General features: G+C 46.8%; 1 protein-coding gene across 1 annotated transcript in view; it reads right to left on the minus strand.

The window, feature by feature from the left end:
* SKAP1 (src kinase associated phosphoprotein 1) overlaps window positions 1–21,773 on the minus strand; it is a 228,634-nt gene extending 206,861 nt beyond the window's left edge. The window contains exons 1-2 of the mRNA XM_026654797.1: window positions 21,731–21,773; window positions 13,736–13,841 (exon numbers count right to left, since the gene is read on the minus strand). Coding sequence (XP_026510582.1) covers window positions 13,736–13,841; window positions 21,731–21,773 — 149 coding nt within the window. The remainder of the gene's footprint in view (window positions 1–13,735; window positions 13,842–21,730) is intronic.
* Between the last annotated feature and the right edge of the window lie 1,004 nt (window positions 21,774–22,777).

Raw genomic sequence — 22,777 nt, forward strand, 5'->3', positions numbered from 1 at the left:
TAGCTCCTCTCAGAGTGGAGACATTTTCATATCTCCGTTCGCCCGGTTCAGCATCCTCCCAGAGCAGAGAGATTTTTGTCTCCTGAGCAGCTAACGATTCTGAGACAAGGACGGAGGGGGGAAAAAAAAATCACTTCTTGTTTTGTGAACTTTTGTCTCTTGTGCTTGAGAGACTGTCCTAATCTCCCCTGAACATGTTTTAGTGATAACATTTACTGCACCAGGACCAAAACGATTTTCTGTCACTTTCAATTCCAGTTCAATAAACGTATCAGAGCTTTGTTCCTAACCTCTGTCATTTTTAATACAGTAAAATGGTTTTTAAAAACGTAAAATTGAGTTCCATTTCCTACTGGGCCAGCAATCTTACATTAGCTTCATTCTTATCAAATTTACAAAAAAATAAAAATAAAAAAATTTGCTTTTCTTTTTTTTTGAATGTAAAGAAAACAGTCGAAACCTCAAATCTCATTAGATCAATGCATGCTTTTAGTCTCACGCTTTGATCATTTTCACTTTAGAAAGAGTAAAAGCAGAAGAAAAGTTAGTTTCCCTTTTTTATTTATTTATTTTTTTTTTTTATAAAGTCCAGGAGGAAAGACGTCTTGTGGTCTAGACACAGGACTGACAGTCAGAAGATCAAGGTTCCAATTCCTGACTCTGCCACGATTTCATGCGAGACTTCGGATAAGTTGCTTACTCTGCCTGGGTGAAATGAATCCTTGTGCCGACAGACAGCCCAGTGCCTAAGCCCCACTTAAATTCTCAAAAGCCGGCTTAAAGGGAGATTTAAGTGGTTAGCTTTGCTGACCCTCTGCACAGAGTTTCACCGCGTGTGAAATGCCTTTACTGGTGTTTGCAGAGCGCTTTGAGATCCCTGCATGGAAGCTTCTATAGAGGTGCTAACCGAATTCAAAAGGTGATCACGGGTGTGGACCTTTCCATTCACGTGCGGAGTCATTTGAGAAATGTGACAATCTGGGAAAATCCCCTCCAAAATTTGCCTACTGACAACCCTGATGTCGAATACGGTCACTCCATTAGAAAGTACAACTGTAGGCCATGTGCAGTCTTCCCAAAATGTACCCAGTGAAGCAGAGCTGAAGGAGGAATTTAGCAAAGTAGTCAGGGAAATCATCTCCTGCCAGTCAGTGAAATACAATAGGAAAATGGAGCAAGAGGCCAGTTTTCATTTTTATTCTCAGGTGGGCTACTTCCATCAGCATTCCCAGGGCTTTAAAGTACCATGTCAATACGCAGCAAGAAGTTCCGCTTGCCTGGACCAGGAGACTGGTGGCCCTGGGAGACTAGCCACCAGGAAATTTCTTTGGCTGAAAATAATTATGTGGCAACAATTGATTCTTGCAAATAAAGCATTAACTTTAAAAATTCTAAAGTGTTTGACTTGCCTTGTTACACTCTAACGACGTACCCAATGGGATGCGTGAAGGACCAAGGGCCCAATCCGGATCTCAGACCACAGCAGCTGTACGAGGGAATTAACTCACATTAAATCGCTCACCAGTGAGACATCAGAATCAGGCCGAAAGACTCAGCGGTAGCTGACAATCCCTAGGTTTCACAACACATTAAACATCATTTGTCCTTATGTGTCCCATTACAGTAGTTTTATTTAGCATGGTTATTTTTGTCCCCATTTAGCCATTCCACCTATGCACTCTATATTTAGTTTAGCCATCAGCAGCGAGAGGGGTCCCCTGTGAAGGAGGAAAGATGCTGCCCTGTACTGCTGAGTGCTCCGGGGGGAAAGAAAAAAAAAAGTGAAGCAGCAATCTACATTAGAGCAAGGGAAATAGACGAGGGGTAAGAAAGGGAAGAGTCACCAAATGATTTAGTGTTTGGGATGTAAAACAAACTACAAAAAAAAAAAATTCTCTGTTACAAGGAGAACTTTGATGTGACATGTGAATCAAAGGTCTAACCCAGAGAAACACCTGATTTCCATTATAAAGCCAAGGAACTAGTGATGCACTGCTAAAATTTTAACAAAGATCTCCCATGAACATTTCCTCCCCCCACTTAGCTTGCTATATACCACTTCCTTCCCCATACCTCATAGAATTGAAGGTCAGAAGGGACCACCAAGATCATCTAGTTTGACCTCCTGCACAACGCAGGCCACAGAACCTCACCCACCCACTCCTATAATAGGCCCATAACCTCTGGCTGAGTTACTGAGGTCCTCAGTATGACAAGCGATGGATCACTCTGTTCATTCCTACTGAAGGATCTGGCACTGGCCACTGTCAGAAAACAGGACATTGGGCTAGATGGACCATTGGTCTGACCCAGTATGGCCGTTCTTATGTTCTTAATCTTGATTTAACGACTTCAAGTTACAGAGAATCCACCATTTACTCTAGTTCAAACCAGCAAGTGACTCGCTGCGGAAGGTGGCTAAAAACACCCCAAAGTCACTGGCAATCTGGCCTGAGGGAAAACCCTAAACATAGCTATTATTTAAACCCTGAGCATGTGGCCGAGACCCAGCCAGACACACCCAATCAGAAGTGCATGCATTGTACCAAAACAGGAGGATTCTGCTAGTTTGTTCTATTTAAATAGAATCATAGAATATCAGGGTTGGAAGGGACCTCAGGAGGTATCTAGTCCAACCCCCTGCTCAAAGCAGGACCAATCCCCAGACAGATTTTTGCCCCAGATCCCTAAATGGCCCCCTCAAGGATTGAACTCACAACCCTGGGTTTAGCAGGCCAATGCTCAAACCAAATAAAAACATTCTCGCAACCATATAGCCAATGAGGTTATGCATTAAACTTATACATAAGCTGCACTTTACAGCAAACGTTTATACTTTGCTCCTGAAAGACATCATAGGGCCTGATTCGAATGTATTAACATTCCAGTAGCAACCTACAGGCCCTATGCAAGCCTGGAGCCCGATCAGATGTATATACGCAAAGAGGACGCACTCTAAATAGATACGATAAACAGAGTGGAAATGAAGCAGAGTTGTCTTTGTTTTGCAGATGGGAAACTGAATGACCAGATTTTCAAGACAGCTCAGCTCCCACATAGGTAGGCTTGGAAGAATTCATTTTTTATCATCATTTCAACAGATAAGAACAATGTTGTTGTTTTTTTAATCAGTTTCAACATTCACCGGAAGTTACAGAGGGGATCAGACAATTATTTAATGACAGTAATTTTGAGATTCAACAAGTCACAGCATTATGAGCCTTAAAACACAAGTTGTCAACATCACATGTCAAAACATGACGTACATAACCTTAAATCAAACTCTAATAAGTTCTCAAGCCGCTCTTTTGCCTATCTGTACATTCTGATTATCGAAAGAAATATTTCTTCGTCGCTCTGTGTGTGTGTGTGTGTGTGTGTGTGTGTGTGTGTGTGTACGGTGACATTTACTGATAAACATCTAATCCTGCTGAGCCGATATATAAGCTCCTAATGCCATTTACCACCACCTAGGAGCCAGATCTGCTGCTGGCTGCTTCCGGAGCGCAGTGCAAGGACAGGCAGGAAGCCTGCCTTAGCATCCCCCTGCGCCTCTGACTGGGAGCCACCCGAGGTAAGCCTGCACCCTAATCCCCTGTCCCAGACCTGAGCCCCCCCCACAAACCCGGAGGCCCTTCCTGCACCCCAAACCCCTCATCCCCAACTCCGTTGGGTCACGGGCATCAACAATTTTCTTCAACTAGGTCACCAGAAAAAAACAGTTTGAAAATCACTGATCTAGAAGATTTCAACAATAAAGCTCAAAGCCCTTCACAAAGGTCAGTATCATTAGTCCCACTTTACAGAAGGGGAAACAGGCAGAGAGGTGAAGTGACACGCCCAAGGCCATACGGCAGGTCAGTGGCAGAGCCAGGAATGGAATGCGTTTTTCCAAAATGCAAACCCAGTGCCTTAATCACAAGACTAAACCTTACACTGGTGTAATGCCGTTGACTGAAAGAGAGCTACTCCTGGCTCTCCCCAGGCGAGGCAAGATCAGAATCGGTCCTAACATTACTGATCAGCACTGCAAGGTACGGCGCACCCTCCACCCCCATGGTCTGCCACAGCTGATCCTGAGAGTTGCCGGACAAGACCCCGCTCCCCAGCTGACAGATCACAATCGCTAACGAATGAGTCAAATAGACAACAAAGCTGTTGGGTTAGATACAAAAATCACCAGCTGAGATTCTGTGGCCTGTGTTGTGCAGCGGCTTTGTTTTGATGATCATAATACTCTCTTCTGGCCTTAAAAGGTCTATAAATATAAACCCCACTTTCCTCTCAGACTCATTTTCGGCAGGAACCATAAAATCCAGTCAGGTTACAATCAAATTTCCTGCATTTTCTTGTCCAATTAAGAACACTAACATCACCACAGATATTAAAATAGATATTTCAAGGCTGAGTCTAATTTGTTTGGTGCACAATATTTGTTGGTTTTTAATGTTGGGGGGGGGAGTCAATGCTGAACAAGATTTCAGAAAGGGGGGGGGGACGGAGGGGAGGGGGGAGGAATTTGGGAGCTCACCATTAGCCAGGTCAGCTTATGAACCACTTCAAATGCATTTCTCAGCTAAACGTTACAGAAGCGGCAGCAGCTCTGCAAAGACTCTGGTTACCCAGTCTCCATCATTTACAGGCCTCAGGTTTCAGATTAACAATGCATCCACGAGGAAATGGATGGGAAACAGGGGTAATTTTATCAGCTGGAATGGCAAATGATGCAAATTACTGAAAGGATCATAACCCGGAAGGCACCAAAGTGTGTTACTGGAAGAGTGCGGGGGTCCAAATTCATCCCACGTATAAATCAATCAGGTTGCACCTGGTTTGAATTTGGCTCTGAGATGTTTGAACATGACGGAGCCATCCTCCATCGTCTGCCCACGTACAGCACGGAATAGATTGCAGGATGCTCACAAATTAAAATAGAAACTCTGTATGGTATCAGACCTTTTGAAAATGTAAGGTTAGCATTAAAGTTGACACTGCACAATGGAAGGAATTCCTTTGCAAATGATTTTCTCCACCTCCACGCAATGTGCCGGAATGACAGAGATGGTTTGCAAGGACAGAAAATGCAGGGCAAGAGCTTTTTGATATTTATAGGGTGGCAAGAGACTTTTCAGGTACCTAGCGAGACAAATCCATATACAGTGGTTAAAATGAACCTGAACCATTGCTCACGCTGAGCAAAATCCCACCACCAAGTGAAACAAATTTCAGCCTCCTGAATCAGGGACAGATGAAAACCAGCGCTTGGGCTAATTAAAGACGATGTAGTGGGGCCAGTCCAGCCTTGAAGGTAATGTGCAGAGCTTGATTATCTGCCTGACTACCAGGTCACATTCTTAAATTCCCTTTTATCTTGATATTGCATGTTATGCAGGATAATGAGGCTCATACTGGTGAAAATTACATAGAGGGCAGTTACACTAATGAAGCAAAATTACCCTGAAATTGCAGCCTCCTGCACTCTAATTTCAAAACTTTAAAACAAGATTGGAAATTAAGATAACAGATGCAGTTCATCTGATTAGAAGTTTATTAAAGCAGTGCCCACTAGCTCTGGCTACGGACCTTTGGAAGACTGTTATAAACACCTTTATAATCCGGCTATAACAATTTTCCTCAGATGGGGTCAAGTTCACCCCGATGTAACTGAATGGATGTTACACAAGAAGCGAGACTGGCCATATCGTACTTTGGCTACGGCCCTAGAATAGAGTAAGTGGGAAGTTTAAGACGACGTGTGAACAATTCGAAACCCATTGATGTAGTCGATGACAGATTTTTGGCAAGGAATTATGTAAACGACACCATTAGAGATGCTGAAGCCCCAACACACAAAAACATATTGGGTCAAAACGTATCCCTTCTCTAATTCCACAGGGGATGTAGCCAGCCCATTTAAGCTTTGAAAAGCAGCCGGACACCAAATGCAGCAATTACTTTTCTTAAGGATTGTGCTAGCGAAAGTGCATTAATGCACTACTTGAAGCCATCTAAGGGGTCAGATGTGCAAAGCTACGTGACTGCATTGTACTGAAAAAGAAATACCGGCCTTAATGTATTTATTACACAACAGAACAAGCCTTTGTGATCGACAGTGTAAACAGATCATTCAGAACGTGTATGATTATTACAGCAGTATCTAAGGGCCCTGATGATAGTTCTAGGCACTATACAAAAATACACTTGTCTTAGAACCCGTGTTCTCTGACTCCCAGTATAATGCCCTATCCACTGGACCACACTGCCTCTCATGTACTTAAAAGTCTGGAGTAATGACTTGCACGTTTGAATTCAGTTATAGATTCGGTGAAGAACCGGAGCTCATAGTTAAACCACTAGGAGTTCGTGGACACAAGAAGTCCATGACAGAACAATTTGTTGAGAATCCATATTTTTAAAGCTTCCAGGTATTTATATTTTAAGGCACACAAGATATTGCTGTCGGCAAAACATGTTCCAGGGAGGGTTTTTTTTTTTTAAATCAGCTACCCCAGACAGCTGATGGGGAAAAATTTGCACACGAAAGCTTTTGAAAGTTTTCAAACGATTTTTTTTTTATTTGCATTGAGATTCAGCCACTCGGTAAAGTAGCTAAAATAAATAAATAAATAAATAAATAAATAAAGCAGCAAAATAAAACTATGAAAAACAAAGGAATTTTTGCAAAAAATAAATTGTGGTGAAAGTTTTCAAACCAGTTCTATCATGCAAAGGAAACTATAAAAAAATTAAATTACAACAAACGAAAAAACCAGAGTCCCTACCGTTGAACGTTAAAGGTGCCACTACATAGCATTTGGGGGCAATCCCCCAGCCCGGGCCAACAGATCGAGGTTAGCAGGCCAAACGGCTGTGTGGACAGTGCTTTGAAGTTGTGACTCACCGGGGCTGGAGCCCAGCCTCCTCCCTAGACTTCAGCCCAAGCTCCAGCACTGCCTAGACAGCTGTTTTTAGAGCGCTGGCACGAGACCCAAGTCTGTCGACCCAGACTGGGAGGCTCGCCCCAAAACTCTGTGGAGACAGGCCCTAAGGTTGAGATACAAAGCAGCAAAGACCATCCTTGAATCACCTCCTTAAATTAGGGTATCAAACCTCAAAGCGGTGCATGCAAAAGTTTAATCGGAGTGTCAAATGGATGCATCTACACTGGATTGCCCACTGACGGTATCAGAGCAATGCCAGGGGTGTTAGGTAAACCCAGGCAGCAGCATTAAACCCTCCTGGTTGCCTAACCCTTCTTAAGCAGGTCTAGACAGCATAGCAGTTAACATGCCAAAGGCCTCCAAGGGTATGTCTACAGTACAGCTGGGGGAGAGCCTCCCAGCCCAGGTAGACAGATTCAAGCTAGCGTGCTAACAACGACCAGTGTGGATGTTACGGCTCTGCTCCAGACTCAGGTTAGCCACCCCAGATTGGACCCAGGAGGGAGGGATAGCTCAGTGGTTTGAGCATTGGCCTGCTAAACCCAGGGTTGTGAGCTCAATCCTTGAGGGGGCCGTTTAGGGATCTGGGGCAAAAATCTGTCAGGGGGTTGGACTAGATGACCTCCTGAGGTCCCTTCCAACCCTGATATTCTATGTAGGTATGCTCGAGAGGCTGAGCGACAGCCCAGCCTATCTACCAGGGATGGAAGGTTTGCTCTCAGCTGCAGTGTAGACATATTCCAAGTGCCTCATCGATGCTAGAGCTCCCCCTGGTGGTAGCAAGGCTGGAAAACAGGGTAATTCATTGGAGGACTAGCACGAATGGGTCCCATGGCCACTGCACGGTTTATGTAACCCACACACCTCCTGAATGTGGTGTTCTGTCCCATCTAGTGGCACCGAGACCACTTAGAGAGATTATGAGTTTGCTCTACAGCCTTGGCGTTGGCTTTTGGCTCATGCACTAAGCTCCAGAGGTTCCAGGTTCGATCCCACCCGTCGACGACGACCGGGGTCTGTCGGTATTACACTTAGTCATGGCGGGACGGGTTAAAGGTAGCGTTGCAGCGTACATCTTGGATTTCCTTGTTTCTGAGAGTGTCGTGCTTAACATTATTTAACCCTTTCTCTCCATTTCTGTCTTGGTCTGCCTGGCTCTCCTTTAACATTATTCAATTTCACAGAGGAAAAACAGCACAGAGTTAGTTTCCACTGGCTGCAAACCTCACTTTCAACAGTGAGTTTAGAGGACTGACTGGCTCAGAAAGGACCACTGAGGAATTATTTACCCCCATTTTTATTAATCAATCTTATTTCCTGCCCCCACCCTAGAAATAAACGGTCTCCTTGCTGATAGATGACCTCACTTCGGCATTTAGACAGTTTTTTGGTTACTGTTCTTCCCAAAGGACCAGGGGAGGGTTGGGCTCCTGAGTGGAGTCATGTATCCAATTCTTCCCAGGTGTCGGACATCTGGTGCTAATCCTGCAAATGGCGCACCGAAACAGCCTAACCGAAGCCTGATGTTCTCAGCAAACAGCTTTGAAACAAACTCGCAGCGCCAACCAGTCCCCAAAACAAGAGGGTCTGACAACCTGAGGGGTTCCAGGAGGAAGAGCGTAACTTCTCTTCTCTTTTTCACGACGGCTGCTCTGCAAGCCGATTTTCACCACCGCCACTAAACACTTTGCTTCCCGGTCAATTAACTATTTGCTAACAACATCTACAACTAAAGGCGGTGATCCCAAAGCACTGGCAGAAGAACACACGGATACTCTAGGACAGGGGTTCTCAACTTTCTTCCTTTTGAGGCCTCCCCCAGCATGCTATAAAAACTCCCCGGCCCACCTGTGCCACAATAACTGTTTTTTCTGCATATAAAAGCCAGGGCCAGGGTTGAGGGTAGCAAGCAGGGCAGTTGCTCAGGGCCCCACGCCACCGGGGGCCCTGCAAAGCTAAGTTGCTCAGGCTTTGGCTTCAGCCCCTGGGTGGTGGAACTTGGAGCCCTGAGCTTCAGCCCCAGGCGGTGGGGCTTTGACTATTAGCGGTAAATATGCCCAATGGCCTGTGATGGGATGTTAGATGGGGTGGGATCTGAGTTACTACAGAGAATTCATTCCTGGGTGTCTGGCTGGTGAGTCTTGCCCACATGCTCAGGGTTTAGCTGATCGCCATATTTGGGGTCGGAAAGGAATATTCCTCCAGGGCAGATTGGCAGAGGCCCTGGGGGGTTTTCGCCTTCCTCTGCAGCGTGGGGCACGGGTCACTTGCTGGAAGATTCTCTGCGCCTTGAAGTCTTTAAACCATGATTTGAGGACTTCAATGGCTCAGACACAGGTTTGATACAGGAGTGGGTGGGTGAGATTCTGTGGCCTGCGTTGTGCAGGAGGTCAGACTAGATGATCATAATGGTCCCTTCTGACCTTAAAGTCTATGATTCTGCCCTGGGCCCCAGCAAGTCTAATGCCAGCCCTGCTTGGAGGCCCGCCTGAAATCTGCTCGCGGCCCCCCCAGGGGGTCCCGGACTCCTGGTTGAGAACCACCAGAAACCCTGGTTGAGAACCACCGCTCTAGGAGAGTGAAATTCATGGACTTTGTTCAAGGAGCTACTCATAGAAGATTGAGGACGACTAGAACTCAGCCCTCAGCCAGAACACTGGGCACGTTCCAGAAGAAGTGCTACTCAGCTGCCAAGGTGGAGTAAGGGTTGCTACACCTGCAAATCACGTGCACCTCATGGATCCATGAATCCGAGGACTCGGGCCCACATCCTCAAAAAGGTATTTAGGCGCCTAACTCCCACGGCAGTTCAGCACCTAAATACCTTTGAGTCCGCGAGCCTCTGGGGCTACACTCCTGCTTCTTCCCCAAGTCATTCTGCGGCTTTTGTCTTTGTCGGTTCTGTAAGCTGAAAATAGATATAGGAAAACGCGATTGTGAAACCAGAAAACATGGTCAGGCCAGGCCGTGTGTACATGTGTCTGTGAGAGGCAGGAGCAGGATCCAGAGACCGCTTTCTTTTTTGTTACTGACTTCATTTCAACATGACAGTGTCCCTTTAAATAGCCAAATACATTCTTAAGAATAAAACGGTGCAGGCCCACGCACAACCAGTCAGACGGCAACAGCCCCTCCGCCATGGCCTAGAATCTTTTTCATGGTGCATTTCAAACAAAGATACCGCAAGCTGCTTCCCAGCGAATTACAGCATTATTCTAGACCTCCTCAACAGGCAGCCTAAGCGGACATAAAGCCCAGCGCTGTGCCTGTTAAAGTCAATGACAATCCTCTCACGGAGGACAATATTAGACCATTGGCAGGGCAGTGGAATAAAAACCTGACGGCCAAGTTACAGGAACAGCTCTTCCGCCCAGCTCCGAATAATCACACTGTCAGAGGCCCTTCCCTTCCAGGGATGTCTCTCCCCCGCCGGCTCATGGTTAAGCAGGTAACTTATCTCCATTATAAATCTGCATAACGAAGTGCTACACCCAGCGTCACTTTCATAATACAAAGAGGCACAAAGCAGAAAGAACGACGCCTGCGCCGAGGACCCAGATGCTTCCTGAACGCGACTGCAGATGACTTCCTGAATACGCACCACAAAAACCACAGTATGCTCCCCGAAGAGGCTAACCCGTGCCGTGCCCTGAGAACGAGATCTGTTTAGATCCTTCAAAGAAGATGGTGGCTATTATTACAGTAAGCGGCTACCACAAATCCTTTTCTGAACACTTCAGGTTAGAACAGAGACATTCAAACACACTATTCTCCAATCGTCAGCAAGCAAGAGAAGAACCACCAGAAAACCAACGCTGCATTGCAGCCTCTGCTCTGGGACGGATGCTTTCTCGCTTCTGTCTCCACACAAGCCCATTGCAAATAACTCCAGAGACCAGCTCCTCTTAAAGCCCTGGCCAGTTTTACATTGGTTTCAAAGGGAGAAGGAGTGGGCCCCACATGTTCTCCTATACATACGGAGAAGGAAACACCATGCATGTTCCCCGTTATATTACAAAGGCTGCACCAGAGTCCTTTGCATGTTGATATGTTACTTTCTTCTAAATCCAACCACAAAGCACATTTCATGCTCTGTGCCTAGATTCTCTCTTCCCCTAATCCTACTTCCTTTATGTCCAGGTAGGGTAGCAAGCCACCTGCTTTGCTAAACGAGCAGAACAATCCAGCACTGCCAACTCTCACAATTTTATCGTGATTCTCAAGCTATTTGGTATTTTTCAAACGTCAGGCCCCTGGAATTATATTATGCGAAAAATTCAGTTTTCAAAAAAAAAAAAAAAGTTTATTGCCTTGAGGGTTGCAAAGAGATGCTCTGCCATGTGAAACTTCAAGACACTCACCTCAGAAGCCAAACAAAAAGACCCCAAGTTAGTTATTTTTTAAATCCCATATTTTAAGCCAATCTCACAGGATTTTTTCCCCCTCCGGGGTGACCCCTGACTCATGATTTCTGAATGCTTCGGTTGGTAATCCTGCCCAAATTGTCTCTTTCCCAGCAGGATGAATATCTGCTAACAGGGTGGGGGTGCGTCAGGTGAACACTGCCGGCCAGTTACACGGATAGGAGAAACAGGTAGCAACACGCCTTCTTTTCAAATATTGAGCGACATCATTTTCCACACCACCCCTCCGTTGTAGATGCTGTAGCCCCGTTTTCTGAAGGCTCCTGTCTTCTCCCGCATTTAGCTTGCTTCAATTATTCAGGGCTACCCAGGCTGATAATTACACAGTCCCGAGTTGCTGAATAAAACTGATGCTTAATTAGCCAGCAGGAAAGATCGATTAAGATACAGCAGGGCATCTTGCAAAGTTCTTCAGCGGGACTGTGGGGAATAGAATCCGGCTGTGCCCTTCCAAAGGATAAAACACCTGCGTCTCAGGGACTCGGCTGTAGTTTTATTTAAACCGGATGCTTAGACCGGTCACCCCCTGAAGTTTTATCATCAGATCTTAACTCCCCCAGTGCTACGGTTCACATCCTATAAAGACAGCACTATCGCCAAGTTCTGGAGCGTATCTCCAGCTGAAAACCATAGGCAGAACTCATCTATCTTAGCCCTCACTGACTTTTCTCCATCTGTGCGATTGCAAGGGGAAGAATTTCCCCCAGCAAGTCAGCACAGGGCACGTTTGTTTAAACCCCAAACAGAGTAATTCACTTCACACTTTGGCCCTGTGCCAGAGTCCTGAACCCAAGTATCCTCAAAGATTTGGGAATCCTGGAATCCAAATTCAGAGTTAGCCCTGAACTTTGCAGATGGTAACCCTTGTCTCTGTAAAAGGTCATAACCCAGGAATTAGACACCCCTAAGGACTAAGGCCTGGGCACACACACACACACACACACACACACACACACAGGCTCACCAAATGAAATTAACAAAAGCAAGTATTTCTTCACACAATGCACAATCAGCCTGTGGAACTCCTTGCCAGAGGAGGTTGTGAAGGCCAAGACTCTAACAGGGTTCAAAAAAAGAACTAGATAAATTCATGGAGGATAGGTCCATCAGTGGCTATTAGCCAGGGGGGGCAGGGCTGGTGTCCCTAACCTCTGTTTGCCAGAAGCTGAGAATGGGCAACAGGGGATGGATCACTTGGTGATTACCTGTTCTGTTCATTCCCTCTGGGGCACCTGGCACTAGCCACTGTCAGAAGACAGGATACTGGGCTAGATGGACCTTTTGGTCTGACCCACTATGGCCGTTCTTATGTACACCTTTAGCAACAGGTCAGCAGGGTGGGCAGATGCTCACTCTTCCAATTTGGTATGAGGAAAAGCAACTTATTCACATGTATGAATATTCAGGCTTGTTTTCAAAACCTCCATGAAGGACAAATATTCATTGTACGATTTATTTCTGACACCAGCAGTGTCCTAGGAAGGGCAGGGTGGTTTAGCGGATAGACTAGTGTTCAGGAGAGGTGGGTTCAATTCCTGACTTGCCCCGGATCATCCGGTGGCAGAGTCACTTCCCTCTCCGTGCCTCAGTTTCCCCACCTCTAAAATGTGGCTAATGCTGTTGATCTCCTGTATAAAGGACTTTGAGATCTACTGATTAAAAGAGCTAGGTATCATTTTAGGAGCGGCGCAAACACAAAACAAGGCATCATCCCTGCCCTAAAGGGGGGGGGAGGGATAGCTCAGTGGTTTGAGCATTGGCCTGCTAAACCCAGGGTTGTGAGTTCAATCATTAAGGGGGCCATTTAGGGATCTGGGGGGGAAAAAAAATTTCAGGGACAGTACTTGGTCCTGCTAGTGAAGGTAGGGGACTGGACTCAATGACCTTTCAAGGTCCCTTCCAGTTCTATGAGATAGGTCTATCTCCATATATAAAAGAGAATAAAATTAGTTGCCGTCTGGAAAAATGCTGGCAGGAAGTAGCTCGCCTCATACACACGTTCTTGCAGAAAGTGCTCAGCCTAAACGCCCATGCAGCCTTTGTTAATGCAATGTGCAGCAGACACCCATAGGTTCGTACAACTGCTCCTTCAGAGAACAGGCTATGGCTGAGTCCAGACCCACGTAAGTATTTGGCACCTACCTCACTGATTTCAAATCAGGGAAAGTTCGGAGCCCAAATACCTTTTGTGGAGCCGGGCCTACTTGCTCATTAGGCTAATGGCCCTTTTGGAAGCACCCCTCAGAGCCCTGCTGTGGGTGCCCAACCAGTTCAACAAGACATGGGGCTACCCGTTGCAGTCCTGCTGCTTTGCAACTGGAACCCTGGCAATTCTGCTCCCATCAGAACGTAGTGCAGAAATCCACAAACCTGGTCTTAACTTGCCGGAAGCCGACCAGAATCGCCTCTCTCTGGTCTCTCGCTCTAGCGCTTAGGTTCTCATTCTGCAGCCCGTCTGCCAGGTAACCTTCAGTATCTGTTAGGGAAGAAAGTTACAACCGTCAGGAAACTACACAGGTGGTGGGCAAGAATTAGATTAGGAGGAAAACTGCTTTCAAGTAAGAAAAGTATGCATAATGGTCCACTGAAAGCATCTGGGAGCATGTGATCAAACAGCCTAAGCTAAAGACAGTTGACCTGAAGGCTCTTCTATTAGAGAGGGTCCGTAACTAGTAAAAACAATTACACCGGTGGGCGACACACTGAAGTTTTGCCTAAGGCAGGAGATGGTCTTGAGCAGCCTCTGGGACTAGGTTTGCATGGATATAAGCCGAGACAATTGTGGGGAAAAACCAGCATGGAACCATGAAGAAACTCTACCAAAACAGAAGTGAAACAAGACAAGGATCAGCATAAAGAACAAAGGGCACGTCTACCAAAGTTGTGCACCGGCTAGCACAGGTAACCATAGCACAATGTGGGCTTCCGCATGGGTAGCATGGACCCTGGATATGTACTCGACTTGCCAACCTTCGGGGCCTTCATTCCCATTATTACCCACAATAGCTGGATTCAAGCGAGCACGCTGGGTAGATAGACCCAAAGTTACAACGTGAAATAGGGGGTGCGGGAGGGGCTGAAAGAGCAAGAGCCACAATGGAAAGAAAAGTGCGGCGGGAAAAAAAATAAAAGAGAACGGAAAATGAAGTCGGAAGCTGAATCCGAGTGTTTTGGACCCACTCCTCACAAAGGGCCCAGTTCTGTTCCTGTTGAAATCAACGGCGAAACACACCATCGAGGTCAATGAGAACAGGATCGGTCCCGAAGCAGAGCAGAGTATGACCTTGTGGGCAACTGAACAGAGCGGAGGGAGAGAGATTCCAGAGCCCCCGTCTCCAAGCAGCCTGTCCACTGCTGGATATTGCAGGATGAAGGGAGGTGTTCATAAACGCCCAGCACCAGGCCCCTAATCCAATTCTTGGCCACGCGTTTTCATGCCATGGACTGACCCAACGCCACATCCACTCCCTCAAGCCATTGTTCCTTTGGAAAAGGCCCCCACGTGTGGGATGCTGAGTCCCGCTGCATGGATTCAGCATCTGTTTTTTTTGCTTGAGATTCATATCAGCTGCCCAGTCTTGGGCCACATGGATCTCCAGGGGGGTCTGGGTTTCAGCGGTAAACAGGCAGGAAGGAGGAGCTGCCGTGTCGTTCAGATTCAGATGCAAAACGCAGAGGCCAGGTAACCACCTACACTTCACGGAAATAAAGAGACAACCTTATCAAAAAACCAAGCTGCTCTTTAAAGGGACAGGAGCGAACGATGGGTTATTTGTGGTCCAGTCCAATATACATTTGAATCACAGCGTATGATCCTCTTCATAGTTATAGATGAAACACAAGAGGAACCGTATCCTTTGTTTATTTGACGTGGGATGGTAGGCACAAAAGATGGTTTAAAAGAAGGAATGAGCGTTAAACCTCAAACGACGTGCATTTAGATGGGCAAATTTGCACTATTAGCCAAACTGCTTCGTGTGAAATATTCCAATACCCAGCGAATTGTATGTTCTTGTTTCAGATGAGCTAGGACAACTCACCTGGGGGAAAAAATACTTTCACAAGCAAAAATTATCTGGGGTAATACTTATTCCCACTGTTTTCTGATTTACGATCAAACATCTTCTATTTGCATGGCCATCGGCTCTCCTTCCAGAGAACTCGAAAATGAATGATTGCTCCCAACACCCAGTTCTGATCTCATGCCAATATAATGCCACACGTTACAACAGAGCTGCTGCCAGTTTATGCTGGCAAAGCAGAGATTAGAATCAATGCCACACTGATGTAAGTAGCCAGTGTATCGGCCTACATGAATTCTAGCATGCCCCTAACTGTGACACTAATGAGAGTTTAATATCCTGCTTGCCAGGCTTCCAAATTTTTACACCGCTGCTACATGAAAGTTCGCCCCCCAAAAAGGAGTGCTTTCTCTTTAGTACACCCTAGGAGATCACCCAGCTCTTTAAAACATTAACTACTCCACCAGCAAGTGCGTAGCATGTTCTCAAGTTCAAAATGGCATGAGAGGAATATCCTTTTCTGTCTCTCTTATCAACCTTAATTTCCTTCTACCATCTGCTCTGTGAGACATTCAAAGGCACGCTAAAGGAATGCTGAAGGGGCCAGAACTCTTTAGAATGAAAACCACAGTCTGGGGTGAAGCGGGTACATAAGTCTAGAGGAAGAGACTCTGGGCACATACCAGCAGCCAGAAGACCAGGTGCTACTCCTGCCTGACCTGTGAAGCAGCCAGCGAGCGGGACTCAGGAAGCCTGGGAATTGTACAAAAACAATTTGTAAAAACGAGTGGTCTCAGCCCACATCACTTCTAGTTTCTGAAGCAGAGAGTTCCCTCCGGGGTTGGATTCCTTCAGCTGAAGCCATCCATTTCCAGTTGCCAACCAAAGTAATACTCAAGTTAACAAATACGCTTATGCCAAATCCAGGCTCTTCCCGCCTTCTCTGCCTTACTGTTTTCTCCTCATTTCCTATCACAGCCCTCTCTCCCCCTTCTACAGAGCAGGCACTTCCATTAGAACAAGGCTTAACATGACCCACCTGCTTTCCCTGTGTCCTGGCAAGAGCACAGCTGCCTTCCTTTATCCCACAATTAGAGTCCCGAGAAGCAGCTGTGTCTTGTTAACCCCTCATTAGGGCAGCTTTCCTATGTCTGCCTTAGGTATACGGCCCCTTTTAGCCTAGTATCTGAGCCCCTCACAATCTTTAGCCTCAGAACACCCCTTCGAGGTACGGAAGTGCTGATGTCTGCACTTTATAGATGGGGAAACTGAGGCCCCGATCCTCAGAGGTGTTTAGGCACTTGATCCTGTTTAAATCTGTGAGAGTTAGGCACTTAAATACGTTTGAGGATCTGGGCCAGAGAGATTAAATGACCTGCCCACGGTCGCGCAGGAAATGCGTGGGAAAGCAGGCAGCTGAATCTAGGTTTCTGAAGTTCCAGGCAAACCCCCTATCCCTTGGGCCATCTTTCCTTTCCTACATCTGTAGGAATTTAGCTTGTGAAACAGAGGCATGGTACCACTGGCACGGTAGAAGCCCAATAATGCCATTTGGGAAGCCAGGCACAAACCACTGAAGGAGGGTTTATGCTGGTAATGCCAGCGAGGTGCTTTCCAAACACTACGAAGGACTGTCCCTGCTCTGAGCAGCTCACAGTCGAAGGACAGACCAGTAGACAAAGGTTAGGGGACAGGCACTAAAGAAGGCAATTTATTATATACAAGTCAACTCATTTCCCTGTAAGCAGCACAGCAGAAACGAGTCATAAAGAGGGACTTAAGGGAAAACAATTGTATGGACCATATTTCCACAGCGAACACGAGTGGAGACAAAAAATGAAAAGTGTGCGCCCTCGTCATAAAAATATAAACACAAGTTGCATCCCTCTGTCGTTTTTAAAGGCAGATTAACTCCATGAGTTTGAGATTAGCTGTAATATGGGATTTACTTACCAGGACGTCTGTGTGGATCAGCTGCAGGATAAATTATAATAAAACCACCCTCACTCCTGCAAGCTACAGCGAGCTCCCTTTCTGAGCCGCCTGCTATGTTTATAGCACCAGGAAATGAAAAAGAAAGCCCGACCATGAACTTTCAAAGTGGATCAGGAAGAGCAATATGTAAGCAGCTCTAGAGTAAATCACACACTGATGTTAGTTTTACTGCTTAGCTGTAATGCAATAGTCTTGATGTTTATGGCTTGCTCGCCGCGATCCACTCTGAAAGTTTACAGGACTCTCCTTTTCATTTCCTGCTGCTTTAAGCAGCAGGAAATGAAAAGTTGAAATTTCATCAAGCGCTTCAGTGGCGTTTGCAAAGGAGATTGCGGTTAATCCAGTGGGAGATGCACAGGGTCATAAAATTATGTCACAGCTAGTAAAGTCCAGGTAGTAAATAACATTATAATGGTGGCTCTAAATTCTAGGAGCTAATCAGCACTCAGCAATGAGGGGGTTGAAAGGTTTTAAAATACCACATGTGTGTCTCTCTCTGCTACCCAGGAACTAGATATCAGAGGGCACATAACAGCACCTGTAGCAGTGCACTTAAATCCAACTACAGTTCCTACCCAGACATTACTCACGGACTCAGAGGCATGGTTTCCCCAAAGGGTTGCACAGATTTACCCATGCAGGTGATTGCCGATCGCATCAGCATTCTCGGATACTGTTTTCCCCTTCCCACACCACTCCCGTCACCCTGCCCACTCCTCTATCCAGGTGGGAGTGGGAGGGAATTGGAGGCAGCTGCTAACACAGGAACTACAGAAACCAAGGGGTCCAGAGAGTAGTGTGGATGCACTGAGCTTCGGCACGAATGCTTCAAGATCTGCAGAATTTGGGGCGTCCACAATTTTGCAGGGCCAGATTCACCTCCCCAAAACAAGATTATAAGGAAACTAAATCTGCAGGTTCCACAGAAAGGATGATTTAGCCATGAGCAAAGACAGGAGGGTTTGGCCAAAAGTCTGTTTCAAACCCACAAGGGAGCTGAACCTCAGAACGGAGATTACCCTGATTGCTTCACCTGGCCCTGTTGCAGTGGTCTGACTACACCACCATCTCACCAGCTTCCATACTCCTGAGGCAGGACAGTCTGGGCAGACGCAGAAACATCGGCCTTGAATTTTCAGCTTTAACACAGAGTTTCAAGCTTTATCCCTGAACTCCCTGACATGTGAGAGTCCAGTGATGCTACCTCCAGGAAGGACGTCCTTCAGGAAGGACGAAGGGTTAAAGAGTATTTGTAAAGGGGACAACAGCATCAGGGTTGCTTGTCCTGAAATTAGACCCCACCAGCTTTGTTGTGCTTTGCAGGTGCATTGACACAAACACCAGACCAGCTGCTCCGTTCTGCCTGGGCCCTGCACTCCAGCAGAAACAGGCTTCAGGACACCTGTTGTGTTCAGCTCACAAGAATAGGGCCAGCAGGCAGGGGCGCTTGGAGGATGTGCCATGGTTTACCCACATCACCGGCATGTCTGCAAACCAAACAGCACTCTGGAGTTTTTGTGGGTTAGTCACCCTGCTGAGAAACGGATTTTTTTTTTTTAAAACCACCTTGGTTTGAAAGCAGACACAAAAATAAAAAACCCGCACGGGGAAGGAACTTTTAAATATCAAGATAAAAAAGTTTCGTGGAGGGCGTTTAGACTTTGAGTCAATCAACTTGGGCAGCAGCCCTTCAGTAAAAACTGGGGCCCCAAATCTGCAGACACTGACGCTGGCGCTGAATGATGTGTGATGAGTGATGCTTCAATGATAATAATGCATAAGGCTTCACTGGGGCTACTGACGGGTGGAAAGTTAAGCGCAGGCTTAAGCGTTTGCCGGATCGGTGCCTAACTCCAGAGAGAGAATGCAAGGTAGTAAATAGCTTTGAGCCCACAGCGGCTGAAAGTCCATTAGCGATCACACCACCACCACTGTCACTAACAAGCCATTCATTAGCTATTCTTGTGTATTATGGATGGCACCGAGGCATCCCTGAGTTATGCAGGAGCGTATACCTTTAATACCGGAAAATGGACATTACTGGATGAAGCTCTCAGTACGTTCTTGGCGTCTTATTTCTGATCTTGATTTTAAATAAACTCTCCTGGTGATGCACTTTGCAAACACAGAAACAGCCCGAGCGCCTAAGTCGCTGGAATCCTCCTTACATACAGGAAGGCCCGACCCCCGTACAGACTGTTAAGACGCAGCAAGTTTGATACAGAAGTATGTGACATGCAATTAATCTCCATTCATAGCCTGCTATACTTGTCAGCAAACAAAGGCTCTGCGTTAGAAGGAGATCTGAAGACTTCAATTAAAAACAGTCAGCTAACAAGAAAATAATCTAAGTTAAAGGGAGGTGGCAGGTGCCGAAATGAGTTGTTTACAAAAGTGTCAGCTCTGAACAATAAAGAGCGGCACATCAAAAATGCGAAGGGGGGTGAACTTCACTGCAGCCTCATGATTAAAAATAAAGAACAGGAAATTCACATGTACAGCTGGGGGAAGACACAAAGCATTTGAAAGGGAGCTTTGAGGGGCCTGTATGCTACACTCTCTCTCTCAAATGTGACCGATGTGGGACATGCAAAGCTTTCAGCGCTGAGAAGGGGAGAAAGTCAGTACTCCTAGCTACTACTGGAACGGAGAGGTACGGGCTACCGCAGGTTTTGCTCAGAAGGGGTCCAGCACTGGAAGTGTACTGTAGTGAGCATGGCAGGGGAGGCTTGTTAGCAGTGCTCTGGATTAAAGAAACAGTATCAAAATGTCGGGGTGTGTGTGTGTGTGTGTGTGTGGAACTTGAGGTGTATCAAAATGTCTGGGGTGTGTGTGTGCTGGAACTAGAGGTACAGCCACACCCCCTGGATTGCAGTGGTTTCTATTATATACAGTTTGGTTCAATGGCTCTCAGCACCCCCACTATACAAATTGTTCCAGCCCCGCCCGGTCACAGCATAACAGGGGAGAGAAATAGGGAGTTAAAAGGGATTGTTATACCATACAAATTGGCAGCGGAACTCAGGAACGGGTGTAAAATCGGAAACAGCTCTTAATTGCCTTTAAAAAAACAAAACCTCCGATTTCAAGTTAAGTGCCCAGGCCCCAAACAACTGGGGTGAGCTAAGTCAGGAATGAGGTGCATTAGGCATAGCTAAGCATGGAAACAACATGGATCCATCCCCGGCGCTGAAACTGACACCTGTAGACGTGGGAAATTTTCCCAGAGCCTTTAGTCACCGTATTACAGTATCAACATTATAAGAGAGTTATCACTAATAATTGTAAGGGTCTGTGAGGAGCTAATCAGGTCACGTTTGTCGTGTGTTTAGGGATCTGCAGATAGAACCGGCTAGTATTATAACGGCTCAGTCTATGCATCGGTTTTAATAAACGCAAGAATAAGAGTCCCTTGACATTTGTGAAGAAATAAAGGGAAACAGATTTAAAAACTACCCACACACGTCATGCTGCCGCAGTTATGCGTCTAACAAGGTCAAGGCTACCAGCTGCATCCCCCGGTAGGTTCGTCAGTTAGGATACTTAGCAGTAGGAAGTTTAGCGCTGTGTTCGTAACCAGAGGCAGAAATTAAAGCTGGTGCAATTTTCACAGTCTCCTGGGAGGACTGGAAGCCCACTGTTTCCATTAGAGTTGCTACTTAAACTGGGAATTTGTCCCAACAGGGCAATCTTGTTCATTGCCCCCTAATGTTGCCACGTGCCGAACGGGCACAACTCCACTGCACTAAGATGCCGTCACATGCCGAAGTTGCATCCAAACCTGTCTGCATGATACTTTGGGGGCAGCTTCACCCCACATCGGAACATCAATGCTCCGCCAATGCCATTACCCTCCAAAACTAGCCCTCCCAATACGTAACAGTAACATCCATCTCCTATATGATGTTTTTCCATCAGTAGATCTCAGAGCACTTTACAAAGGAGGTCGGTGTCACGATCCTCATTTTACAGATGGGGAAACTGAGGCACGGAGCCGTGACGTGACTTGCCCAAGGTCACCCAGTAGGTCAGTGGCAGAGCTAGAGTCTTACTCCAGTGCTCCATCCCCTAGGCCACATTCTCATCCCCCTTTCTGACATGGAATCATTCCGAGGCACACTAAGATAATCCCAGAAGCACCAGGTCAGGTCAGGCCACGTTCCCCTCAACATCCTCGGCTGGAAGGGGGAGAGGCCTATGCAAGCTGCTGGCCTGGAACCCCTCCCCTCCTCAGAAGGAGAAGCCCCTACTCCAACCTACCCAACCGTCTCCTCCTGGAGCCACTTAGCAAACAACTTTAGCAAATTCCCCTCATTTAGCCGAGATGGAGCAGGGGGAATTGGGTTACCTTCAAGGAGCCTCTGAATCTCCTCAGGGATGATGGGGGGCATCTGCATCGGGAAGAAAGAAGGGAAGAGTCCCAAAAGCAAATCTCCAGAGGCTGCTTCTGCTGCTGTCCCTGAGGTGCAGAGGCTGACTGATCCAGTGAGAGAGGAAGCAGGGAGGGTGGGGCCTGCCCTGAACTGTAGAGGGAGAGGGACTACCTCAGGTGCTTCCTGTTTCACCTACCCCAGGATTGCAGCCTGCAAACACCTGCATGATGCTGCAGCAGTAGAAATGCACTTGCAAATTCAATGCAAGCCCCTGGCCTTGCACCATAGTCAGGGAGAGCTCTGGGGTGGTTTACCATGCAGCCTCTTGTACCTACCCGCTTGCGTAGAGAGAACACTGGGCTGTGTGTGTGTGTACTCTGCATTGTCATTTAGCCTCCTATGTCTGCCCCTTGCATACGGGAGCCCGGAGTCGTGTGTGTTACAGTGCAAACCAGACTATCCTTCCTGCAGCTTGCAGGGGGAAGAGAACTGAACGCTGCTGCACTGTAGTGCAGCCTCCTCTGTCCCTGCAGAGGGAGGAAGTGTATTCTGCCTCGTTGCAGTGTTCCGCCCGCCCACTTCCAGGATCCCAACAGGTGCAACGCACTTTCCTGTTCCTATGGCTTGAGCTAGTTTGCATGCTCCAATCTGCGTCCCGCCAAACCAGCTTTATTGACTACCATTCCTGCATTTCCACAGTCTCATAACCAAAGCGGCCACTGGATTAGATTTGGTCGCCATCCTACATCTCTTCTGAAACATGAACTGGCCTAGGCTGACTGTAGGGATCCCTCTTATTCTTAACTTACATGTATGAACTTTCAGGCTACTCGCGTGGACCAGAAAATCAATCTTTCCCTGATTTATAAGCACAAGTGGTCCCATTGACTTGACTCACACAGGTTAGGTTAACCACGTGGATCCGGCCCAAACTCTGTGCAGGGTTTTGATACCCTTCAGTCTGAAAGGCACTGGAGAAACATAACTTTGCTAGTGTGAAGCTGTCTGGAATGGCTCATGAA

Source organism: Terrapene carolina, unplaced genomic scaffold, assembly GCF_002925995.2.
Source record: "Terrapene carolina triunguis isolate 2854851 unplaced genomic scaffold, T_m_triunguis-2.0 Scaffold193, whole genome shotgun sequence".
Taxonomy (NCBI): Eukaryota; Metazoa; Chordata; order Testudines; family Emydidae; genus Terrapene; species Terrapene triunguis.